The sequence below is a fragment of the Brassica napus genome, chromosome A2 (genome assembly GCF_020379485.1).
Source record: "Brassica napus cultivar Da-Ae chromosome A2, Da-Ae, whole genome shotgun sequence".
Taxonomy (NCBI): Eukaryota; Viridiplantae; Streptophyta; class Magnoliopsida; order Brassicales; family Brassicaceae; genus Brassica; species Brassica napus.
This window is the reverse complement of record NC_063435.1, coordinates 7,059,852-7,072,807: the sequence shown is the minus strand read 5'-3', so window position 1 is coordinate 7,072,807 and position 12,956 is coordinate 7,059,852. Positions and strand designations below refer to the sequence as shown.

The 12,956-nt window shown below is 33.8% G+C and overlaps 1 protein-coding gene across 1 annotated transcript; it reads right to left on the bottom strand.

Moving 5' to 3' along the window:
- Window positions 1–2,611: 2,611 nt before the first annotated feature.
- On the bottom strand, window positions 2,612–4,074 carry LOC106411786 (peroxidase 66). Its single transcript, XM_013852608.3, has 3 exons — window positions 3,784–4,074; window positions 3,498–3,686; window positions 2,612–3,408 (listed from the first exon to the last, which is right to left on the bottom strand). Exons 1-3 carry the CDS (start codon window positions 3,994–3,996, stop codon window positions 2,842–2,844), a joined length of 969 nt encoding a protein of 322 aa, XP_013708062.1. The 5' UTR covers window positions 3,997–4,074; the 3' UTR covers window positions 2,612–2,841.
- Window positions 4,075–12,956: the final 8,882 nt, after the last annotated feature.

The window sequence follows — 12,956 nt, the reverse complement described above, 5'->3', positions numbered from 1 at the left end:
GACGAAAGAAAACTCTGCTTTTGACATGACAATCTCACGATCAAACCATAACTTCTCCTATTCTTATCACACAAGAGGAAAATTGCAGTAGGTATCTCCAAAAGTGAAAACAAACAAAAGGAGGGCCCTCTTTGTCTTAATGGTTCCGTACAAATTCATGTTCTATGGTTCAAACCCACCAAACTCATGTTCTATGAACGTATGATCAGCTGGGCAAAACCTGTTAAACCCGAGGGAGAACTGAGACAGAACAGTAGTTGTATGTCAAGCAGGCCAGTTTTCAGGTGGGGAGGATGGCGGACCTAGGATTATATTTTAGAGGTGTCACTAATTGGGTTTGGCCCAGTTTGAAATTAGTATAAAGACAAAATTTTAAAAAGAGGTGCCAAAATGAAGGGTCGAACTCAGGTTGCACAATTAAAGGTGGGTCAAATAGGGAAGAAACAGACCAACTGAGCTACGGGATTTTCCATGATACTTATCAAACTTGCTAAAATATATTTTTAACCTGTGTCAGCTGAACCCCCTTTGTTCAAGGTGGGTCCGCCTCTGCGCTTAAGGGAACATCTAACAACAAAGTAGGTTATCAAAACGACAAAAAAACAGATAAAAAGATGGTGGGGAACAAGGGAGTTAATGTACTTAATTGAGTTTCTATCTTTCTAAATTCAAACAGACAAAAATCACTAAGATATTGATAGACCCACAACAATGCTGGACCGCATGGATGGACTACGTTTCGACATCTGGTTAGTCATTACTCACAAACTAGGACACACAACACAGTTCCATTCTCCTTGTTTATCCACTTTGTAAAGGTTACCTTCTTTTTTCTTCTGTGGCATTATTGAGTAGAAAGAGAGAGAGAGTACTTAACTGATGACACTAGATATCAGGGAGCAGATATGATCTCGAACAGATCTTTGTTTCTTGATTTCCCTAGAAAAAGACATGACTTTATCACTAATACCGCCAAAGTAATGTCTCACTGTTTAGGATAGTAGAATGCGACCAGGCGTTTGTGCACATCTACACGATTAGAGAAAAAAAGAAGGAAAGATCTTTTTACTTACCAAAAATCTATGTAGATATATACGTGGGAAAAAAAACTAGGCAAGATTTCGTGTATAATTATACCAAAATCCATCATCCTATGAGCAAAGCACCATTCTGTTGATTTATTTATTTTCTTCCTGATTCAGAATTAAATATCCAAGATAATAGATATTGATGTGTGTGTAGTAGTAGTAGTAGAAGTCTTACTTGTAAAGCAAATGGACTGGTCTTTGAAAGACCATTGGGATATAGTCTCTATCATGGAAACTAGTCAGCTAAAGGAGCCTACAAGTACATAGACCAAAAAGCAAGTGCAGCTTCTCTGCTTTCTTATCTACCTGTGTCCCTGTGACTGAATATTCACTTGGTCTCCTCTAAAGCAAAAGACGCACCAATGAAGAGGAGTAGGCAAAGATATAATAATTGAGTTGAAGCATCCAATAACAAGCTGCATAAGAGACGATTGTTCCCATCACAAAGTACACGACCGTGCGTATAGTATCAAGTGAGGAATGAAGATGGTAGCACATGATTACATAGACCAAGAAAATATAACCTATTATTTATGTTGAATGACGTTTCAAGTTATTATATGTTACACAGATAAGCATTTCATTGCTCTGGAATTTTCTAATAAACATGGCAGATAAAGCTGAAATAAGAACCTAACTTGCCTTTCAAAAGAGACCATGTGACACAGAATAGTTCTTCTTATTCAATGAAGGATTTGGATCTTATGAAACAGAGATTATATATGAATCAAATGGTAAAAAAAGAGAGGAAGATTTTGATGTTTCGAATACTTAAATTTAAGCGATCAAATTTAAGTTTGAGAACCACCGAAAATACTATCAACTTTCATCGTTCTGGTCGATATATTAATCATAAAGTGAAAAAGAACTCTCAACATATCGGTTTCTCCTGGCCCGATATATAAAATTTGATCTGTCCACAAATAAGTCTTTTATCTTTCCACCAATATTATATTGAAATAGACAATGGCATGTCCATTTACTGTCATTATTAAACAGCATTATATATGGTTATTATCTCTGCTCAGTATGTGGTTTTAATATTGTTAACAAGTGTTTAAGTTCCGGCCAATATAAATTATAATTAACACATCCGTTCACCCGGTATCCATCTAGCACTCTTGTAATTGCCGATTTCTCTTGTCTGAAGGTTCTTTTGAATGTGTTACAAAAAAAAAGGTTCTTTTGAATAACTCATCATCAAATTCGTGATATCTTATAAATTACATTGATTTCAGAATAGACAACGTGGCCGGAGATCAGTCTTGAACCCAATCTCTTCACCAGCTATAATGTTCCTCACAAAATACTGTCAAGCTGATTTCATTGTCGTCCCTAAATTTAGTTTTTGAAATAATTTTAACACCAAAGTTGTCAATCGATTTCCTAGCTAAGCGGATTCTTGAAGATGGAAAGCGAACGCATTACACACTATTGATATATCTAAGCAGGAACAGCCAGAAATCAAAATCCAAAACCAATTTAAGAAAGATTTACTGATTCTGCTTCAGCTGATCCTTTAGTAGGTGGAAAACTGTCTTTTATGGTTCAAGAAACAGTAACATGTAAGTTCAAGAAACAAACTTACATTGTAAGCAAACGCTGCAACTCATAGGGAACTATAAAATATGGTTTAAAATCGGTCTTACATTTGCCGAGTTCACATTATTATTATATCAAATATAAATGAAAACAAATTTAAAGATAAGAAATCTCTCATTAGCAACTTGTTCTTGATCTGTAGGGTTTTGCTTTAATTGACAAAGCGAGAGTTAACTCTCACTTGTCCTGTCTCCTTGACTCCAAAGTTTCCAAGTTTCACCATGGAAGTTGCAAACTCCCTGAAGAAGGCCTTTTGGTCTCGAGCAAACGTCTCAACGATCCACTTGGTACGGTAATCGCCTAGAAGCGCCTGATCAGACCCAAACACTCCTTTCCCCGACAAAATCTGTTTGTAGTAATCATTATCGAAAACCGAGGATGTAGAGTCCAAGACTGTCCCTGCGTTCTTGCCTCGGTTGTTAGATCTAGGGCATTTCTTTTTCAGGCTTTGCGCAAATGCATAGTTCATCGAAGGATCAACGTCATGGAACTTGCTGAAGTTTTGAAGACGGGCCTCGAAGGAAGAACAATGAGAGAATCCTATTGTGTGACCGCCTGAGAGTGTAACCATGTCTTTCACCGACAACCCTCTTGCTGCAAAGCTTTGGATCAGTTGAGAAACATTGAACGTGGGCGCTGGGAGATTGATAGTCTCGTTGGCTCGTGATATCGTCCCGTCTTTTCGCCCTTTTAGTACGTTCCAATAAGGACCACCGGACTAAGACATGAAAAATATTGCGAGTCAGGGTTCGAACCGAACCGTATATATCTAGACCATAAAGGGACCGGTCTATTAAGAAGACTCACCAGGGTGACAACATCTCTGGCTGCGATGGCTATTACATCGGCACAAGAGACAGTACGAGGACAAACCTTTTCGAGCTTTCTCTTAGCATCTTCGATGACGTAAAATGACCGAACCGAGATGTTTGGAGGGCCATCCTTCTCAGCTTGTGTTGACATGGTCGAATCTAGTAGAATCGACGCGTCACATCCCTACAACAACCCAAAGCAAAATAATTTACAAACGATCTTCATCAACTCCATATCAAGTTGGATCGAATATCAACGACCAAAGAAAGAAGATGCATACCCTAATGAAGCAGTCATGGAAGAACATTCTGAGGAGACGAGCAGGTACTTTTGGATCGTATAAAGTAGCGTTCTTAACAGTTTCAAGTATGATTTTTTCTGCAACGGGGCATGATCGATCATAGTAATGAGCATCAAGAGCAGCTTCTGATGGCTTAACTATCGCAAAAACCGCGAAGATCATCGCGAAAACGAGTCTCTTCGAGAATGCCATTTTAAGTTTTTTTTTTTTGTATTTAAGCCTCTAATACGTATGTCTGTTCCTAAGAGTTGTCTGAAGATTTGATGGAAAAGAAGATGCGGGACTATTTGGCTTATATAAGGAGACATATCTGCAAATATTGGGAGGCTGACTTTCTAGAAAATGTATGTGTATGAATATGCTTTAAAGTTACTCTAACTATTTGGAACAAACATGCATATCTTACGGTGTTCATATTTTATCTCAAACAAATTGTACTTCGAGTCTAAGCTTGTACTTTGGTTATAATATATGTGCAGTCGAGCTGGATAATATATTGTGTATATTTATTTGATATCTCTACTATGATTTTTTTTAGATTTTCTATAAACCAATGGATGTTTTTAGTATTCAACATGTGCTCTCGTGAAAAAGAATATATATATATATATATAAAATATTAAGCTACATATGTAATTTGTTAACAAATATAAATATTTAAAATTTAAGTATTCAGGGTATTTGTCATCAATTTAACTAATGCAAAATGCATATCTAACACATACACAAATTAATTTACAGTAAAAATGTACATAATATATCTAACGTTAATATTTATTTTTAAGATGAACTGAACTAATTTAATGCGAAATACAATTGAGACAACACAAATATAGTTAAAACAATTAGCTACAACAAATTAACGATTGTCTAACTTATACTTAACAAATTATTAGATTTGACCCGTGCATCCGCATATGTATTTTTATTACTTTGAAGGATCACATTAAGTTTGATCATGGTTTTTATTTATGTTTGTATTGGGCTAATATACTATTTTAGATAATCAAACAAAATGATATGCATTGTTTTAAAAACTGGACCGATCGGTTGGTCCAACTGTAACTCCTTCATTAAGCCGAGTTGGGTTTGTTTCTAAAACCGGATTTGTGTGACCCGAAAAAACTGCTAAAAGCTGTTAGAACTGGTAACATAAAAAAACTCGGTTTACAAATTTAGTTATGTTTGAACGATTGTTTCTTTAGTGCATACATCAGAAATAGTTTCCTCTTTTTCAATGAGCCTTTATTTAGTTAGATTTGTATTTTTTTTATGAGAAAATTTAGTTGAATTTGTTAATAAATTGGATACAGTGATAGATAAAATAAATAAAAAAAGTTATGTGTCAACGAAAATAAAAGTGTTAGAAAATTTTTTACATGAAAATGTAAGATGAAAATGGAGAAGAACGTGAACATGGATGGAGCTTATTGGAAGAAAAAAATTATTCATTATTATTTAATTTTGAATATTATAATACTATACTTTGTAGAAAAAAATAAAAATAGATCTATAATTGTATATATACATATTCAAGTGATATTACCATATATATTATAAAATATTATCGTTAAAAGCTATCCAAACTGGTTGACCCAAATTATAGTTCATCTGGTTAAGCTTTTAAAACATTGAGGATATGTTATAAATATCTTTTGTTTTTTTTTTTTGACGTCAAACGGTCATTCTATTACTCAAACTTGAGGTGGTCTGGGTAACCAGACCGGAATAGAACAACCAATAAAAAATAACTTCCTACGAAAAGTTCTTGCAGTCTTAGCTAAAAAATCTAAGGATTGATTGCGCACTCGTGGCACATAGATGATCTCGAATTCCGGGAAACAAATCTGCAGGGTCTCTATTTTTTTCAGTTCTGTCGCGAAGCTTGGCCACTCCTGAGGTTCCTTTATCATGGCGATTAGTTCTTTGCAGTCTGTTCCAAATCTCTGGCACGGTGAGTGTTGAAGCATATTCTCCATCGCCCATCGCAGTGCTTCTACCTCCGAGTGTAGTGCTGATTCACAACGAGTGAAATTTCGTGTTCCCATAAGTTGCACGTTTTCCGCACTGTCAGTCCAGATCCATCCACATCCACTAAATCTGTCAGAAGCTGTCCACGATCCATCTAGCATGCAAATATTACCCAAACTTATGGCTTGGTTCACCTCATTATCGTTGGCCTGTCCTACTGGTGCAATCATCTCATTTGCATTAAACCATGCTTGGCATTCACTCTCTGCATGTCGAACAAGCTCCAAAGGATCTCTATCTATACCTCTGAAAAGTTTATCATTGCGAGCCTTCCAAATATACCATATTATCCAAGGATAAGGATCCCTATCTTGGTCCGGCTGAATGATGGCATTCTTCCTCCAGAATAAATAATCCATGTTTGTGTAGACGCTCGCCAGTGGAAATATCCCTGGACTTGTAGGGATTGCTGATAAGGACCATACTTGGAGAGTTGGTGGGCATTCAAATATTGCATGAGTTACGGATTCATCTGTTTCTCCACACCTCGGGTAATAATTATCACACCTCATATTCCGCCTGACTAGGTTCCTCGTCACTGCCACCTGTCCCGTTATCAATTGCCAAATAAGATGGCACATCTTTCTTGGCGCTTTCAGCTTCCAAGCAAAGGCTTGAAGCTTTGTGATACTTGGTTCCAGCACTATTTTTTCCCCTTCTGACTTCAATAGATTTTGAGCAACCCAGTATCCAGATTTAACCGTATACTGTCCATTTCTCGTGTAACTCCAGCAGAATGTATCACGGCGATGGCTAGAGCTTATGGCCATACTACGGATGAGTGGTATGTCTCCAGGCTGAACATAATCCTCTAGTAATCCTACATCCCATTCCTTCGTTTCCTGGTTAATCAGATCACTAACTCTCATATTCGGGTGCATCACTGGCGCTACAGGTGCAGCTGGTCTAGCAGGTGTAGTTGGGATCCACGGATCCTCCCATACCTTGACCTCATAACCAGAATGAATCTTCTGTCTAATCCCCAGACTCAAAAGTTTCCTTGCAGCGTAAATGCTTGTCCACACATATGATGGGCTGCTTGCCGAGATTGCCCTTATCGGCGAGGTCATCCTATAATATCTGCCCTTCATCACTCGGGCAACCAGAGAATCAGGGTATTGGACCAATCTCCATAATTGCTTTGCCAAAAGTGCTAGATTAAACTCATGAATTAAGCGGAATCCGATCCCGCCCTCTTCTTTAGGTAAACAAACCTTTTCCCATTTCGCCCAGTGTATACCTCTCTTTGGTGGGTTCGAGCTCCACCAGAATTGTGAAATGGCACTAGCAAGATTCTCACAAATCTCCAATGGGAGCAGAAATGTCGACATAACGTATGTTGGCAGCGCGAGCAAAATGGATTTGATCATAACCTCTCTTCCTCCTTTTGAGAGCCATCTCCCAGTCCAACCATTTACTCTATGCATCAGGTTATCTTTTAGAAATGCAAAGAGTTTGCATTTAGAGCCACTAATATCCTCTGGGATTCCCAAATATTTCCCCATCCCACCATCATTATGTATTCCAAGTACATCTTTGATCTCTTGCCTAGTAGCTGCATTAATCCTCTTACCAAAGAGTAAGGAAGATTTGTCAAAGTTAATACATTGACCAGATGCTTTGCCATATTTCCTGACTACTTTCATTACTTCTTCACATTCACGGGGCTCCGCCTTACAGAAGAAAAGGCTATCATCAGCAAAGAGAAGGTGAGATACCGAAGGACATGCGCGTGTGACACGCATCCCTGTTATCTTCCCTTGATTCTCTGCATGATTAAGAAGGCAAACGAGCGCTTCTGTGCATAGAATAAAAATGAAAGGAGACAAAGGATCTCCTTGACGCAGGCCTCTACCTGGAACAATATTTCCCCTTGGCTGCCCATTCATAAGAACTTTGTACTTTACCGACGTAATGCATCTCATAATCCAGGTGATCCATGTTTCAGTGAATCCCATCTTTCTCATCACAGCTTCAATAAATGACCACTCCATCCTATCGTATGCTTTACTCATATCTGTCTTGATGGCCATCCTTTTATTACGTCCGCTCGGCTTATAAATATGTTATAAATATCTTTTGTTATTTAGTAGAATTATTAAAGTAATATATTTTCTTTTGTATTTACTTATAAAGCATACTATTAAGATGATTGTAAAAGTTAATATATCTATTTAAAAAAGTAAACGTGTTTAGCAAAAAGATATGCTATGTTTTTTTTATTTTATATGAAATTTGTTAATGTATAAGTTTTTTAAATGGAATATATACATATTAAATTTGATTTTTATTAATCAATCTAATATTTAATGTATTTTATTAAAGTAAAAAGTAATATGTGTATATCATCTAGAGTTTGATTTTTAAAAAAAAAATTATATTAAACATTATAGGAAAATTATTGTTAGAATATTCCTATAAAATTGATTAATGAATAAATGCTTATTTAATTTAATATAAAATAACAAAATTATTTTACTGATAATTAAATTGAAATTAGCCAATAATGAACTACCAAGTAATGCAAATATGATCTTGCACCAAAGATCTCTGAGTATCTTACGTAATCTAAACAGTTCTAAAATTGTTTTAATATCATATCAAATAAATGTGGTTCAAAATTGCATAAACACCAATGCTTGATTAACTTAATATATAAGAAGTAAAATTTTTAGTAATTTATGTTACGTTTAATCTAAATTTTTTGATGATCACCTTACATTAGTGCTTGATCAATTTATTGTCAAAGAAAAAAGAATGAAAAAACAATTCAAATACCTAAAATTTCCTCTACGTGCAAATGTGGAGAGTTAATTATTTTCTCAAGATTAGGTTTATATTTTAGATCGTAAAAACACTCTTAATAAATATTAATTTCTGTTGAAGTATCAATGTCATAAATTGTAATTCTATTTTAATAAATATGTAATGTTAAAAGGAATATATATTGTATAATCAAATTATAAGGAATATTATAGTTAAGAAATGAGTAGGTCCAAATTTAAATAACTTTTTTAAGTAGATACAAAATAGGGATCTGTTTTAATAGATTAGATAAATCGGCACTGTCAATGATATAAATTTTCTATGTATTTGGTTAAAATATATGTGAAGTATATATAACGTTCATAGATAACTAACACACATCTGAAAAAGGTAAACTCTCCACTAAGTTTTTACTTTCTTTCTATGTTACAGTAAAAGGTAAACAATATTTTAATGCCATAATACTCCAGTCACTGTACTTAAAAGAAATTAACATGTATAAATATATAAAACAAGAAGGTTAAATTGCGTGGTATTTTGAAAGAAAAATTAAGATATTGTTTTTAGCAGAAAAAGTAAGATATTGTACTATTGTATACGCTTACGAGAGTAAATAAAATTAATCTTTCTGAATCAGCTATAAACATAATCCATATTTTTTTTGAGAAAGAAACGTTTTCTTATTATGTTCTTAGTTTATTATTTTAGGATAAACAATCTATGAAGCAAAATTTCTGACTTAAACATTTTTTCATATTTAAGTTATGTTTTTATCTTACTTCCATAGCTTTTAATAAAACAAGATTTTTCCATTTTTAAAGGACTTCTAAATCCTAAAAAGGGAACGACTACAAAACGATTTCAATCAATAAAACACTATCGTTTTTTATTCTTTTTTTATTGCGTTGCTTCATGTTTTTTAATATCACGAAAATATTACTGATTGGTGGTGACATTCAATATATTAACTAAGATTGACAAAACTTCAAAAAGGAAAAAAAAAAACACTAATTCACTATTATTATTTGTGTGCAAAGAGCTCATTCACTATTATTTAAGAAAAAAATATTAAAATAGACTGACCATTTTGTGAACAGATTAATGGAACGTAGAAGCAGAATTATAAATTGACGACTAACTTGGATTATACAACATGTAATTTTTTTTTGTAACTTGAACCCAAATTGCCATTGTAAACTCTTAATCCGGATCGTGCCAACCACAGGATGAGGTGGTTGTTTAAATACGTATAAGGTGTATGTGTAAGTAAAGTAAGACTTAAAATGTATAAAGAAGTGAATTAAAAGAGAAGATGGTCAAAAAAAGGTAGCTACTGTTGAGTTATGCCTATCAGTGTTTGGTCTCAATGTCTTGGCTTAGCGGTACGGTTGGTGAAGGATTTGTTGTACTATTCTTTAGTTTCTTTCTGCACCTTTTGGTTTGCTTCGTAATTACTTGTACTGCACTGCAAGAAGTGCACCTAAAGAAAAAGAAAATGTCATCTGTATTATTTGAAAAAAAATGAAATTCGGAAATTCGTTTATTTTTGGTCAACAACGTGAAAAAGTACATATATATCATATTTTAATTAGATCTAGTTACTGGAGCTTGTGCCATTCTAAAGATCATTTCGCCTTTTGGTAGCTACATGCCTGTAGAATATGGGCAACCAAGCTGTTATGTTCGAAATCGATTCATAAGAGACTCGCTGACCAATGACTTGAAAGCTTCGTTACATCGACAGAACATACTATCTTTGGTATCTACCAAGATACACTTCCTTATCCATTTCAGTCCTCGTGAATTTTTTTGTTTTTTGGTCAATTCAGTCCTCGTGAATTTTTATTTTTTTTGGTCAATTCAGTACTAGAGAATATAATAATATAATAGCTAGGCCCTACTTCACCATACTTATTCGCTCTTCTTGGTTTGTAGAAATGTGTTACTGTACCAACATGGCTAATCTCCATAAAACTGGTATTTTAAACATAAAAAAAAAATTGACCAAAAAAAACATAAAAATATAAAATTAATTTATAAAATCAATTTTTTCTTTTTATAAAATATATGGTGCATTTTGTTTCTACTATCCTACAATTAATGTGTTTGAACCACTTTTATTATTCTACAAGAGAAGAGAAGATGGCGTATTTCAATCTCTTTCACGTTGAAGATTAGGAAAATATTTCTGATAGAAATAGTTGACAATTAAATCCAACTTTTTCCATAATTTTTATTTTATATAGTGTGAGTTGGTTGGTTAATTGATCACATTTTATTTATGAAATGGGTTGGATTAATATTAGTCGTGGATACATAAACTTTTCACGTCGTGTTTTTTCCTACATGAACAATATAAGAGCACCCGCAATGGTGTTACTCTAAGGGGAGTCCTTAGAAAAAGTGTATTTTGATTTTTTAAGTATTATTATTTATTTTTTCTTTTTGAGATAAAAAAAAATAAATATCAACCAATCGCGGATTGCCACATGTCGTCGGGACCTGCAAATAGTGCAAGGATTCACTAAAAAAAAGTCCTTATTTAAGAATTTTAAGGATTGAATCCTTAGCTTTTGGTGGGGTCTACCGATTATTTAATTATTTTTTCTCTAAGGACTCCCCCTTAAGGATTCCCATTGCGGGTGCTCTAACCGTGCATATTTCATCATGAACTACAAATAAATTCAAATCAACCGTTAACTTTCTTATGTGATATCCAACGTGATGATAATGTGGCACCTTCATTGAAACGACGTTGTTTAGTTAAAGAAAAAAAAATTGCTTCTTGCAGACTTCGAGCTCGAGAGAGAAACTAAATTTACTAAGGGCTATGACCAATAGACAAAAGTAATTACTTGTAATTGTTAGAAAACCTTATATTATATAGTCGCAGCTCAATCATATAACTGGTTGTCTACGAGTCGTAATAGCAGTCGGTTCTCTTGTCTCTTTGACCTGAGCCATACTCAAAGCTTCCCATTACTCTCCAGCTCTCTCTATTTCCCTCATTCTCCCATGCTTCTTGTAATTCGGGCACCATAATTTCCCTCATTCTCCCATGCTTCTTGTAACTCGGACACCATAAAACAAGAAACAGCAAAAGGCCCAACAATGTCAATCCATCCAACATTGAACCAACTATAACACAAGTACTGGAAGTGGACTTAGAACTCTTGTTCTTATTCTCACTCGCCATAAACAAAGTATTGATTTTCATCAAAAAGAAAGAGTAAATATTGTTGTTTATGTGATTTCACTATGAGTCTATGACTATATATATAATATAAAGTTTGCTGTTCAAAAAATAATAATTATAATAATAATAATATAAAGTTTATAAATCTACAAGAAATTACTTTGGTCAAGTCGTCATAGTCTTTAGTGTTAGATTGTCTAGGCGCAGGATCAAGGTCCCTTGGAAACAAAAATAAATGAACTTAAGTTTATTTATTTTGCATTTAAAAATAAATATTTCTATACTGACTCAAGTGAAAAAAATTGGGGTCTGCACCTGTTTGCATTTAAAAATAAATATTAAACGGAATCTTAGTGTAACTTTTATACCAAAATCTCTCTAATCCAATTCTAAAAACCACATTTTAAAACAAAACACATCATTTTAATGTAGAGCTACAATACGGTACCAAATTTATTGCGATATTCACAATACTAACCACTATTCACTTATTTTTATCAATAAAATATTAGTTGAATAAATATCAATGGCAAAATAAAAATATATATATGAAATAGAAATTAAATATATAGAGTTAATATATTATATATATTGAAATCGTTTATGTTATTATTTTAATATTATTATATGTAAAAATAGTAAATATTTATTAAAAACAAATTTTTAGTGTGATATATTTTGTGCAATATAACTATATAATAAATTTTATTCATTATATATATATTTAGTAATAATAAATTCGCTAATTTAATAATATAAAAATCAAAACAACAGTTTTAATGTGAAATTTGGTATTGTGATTAGATATGAAAAAAAAAATAGTATGAAAACTACACTAAAATGGTAAGGTTTCAGATCAAAATTGTGTCGTGGGTTGGAGATTTCTTGATAGTAGGAGTTTAACGGTTTTATGTCGATTTTGGAATGCATCATTTCATTTGTAGCCTCTAGGGGTAAGTGTATAGAATAGTTTTGTGACTGGGCCTCGTATACAGCTAATGAGACTTGTAGCCTACTGGCTTTAACTTATGGATCTAACGTGTCATGACGAGAAGCCCAAGACGAATAATGAACCAAATTCGTGCACGTTCCTTGAAGCACGTGCCTCTCTCCCGTGAGTATATCATACTATCAATCTGTCATCCCACTCAATAGAATC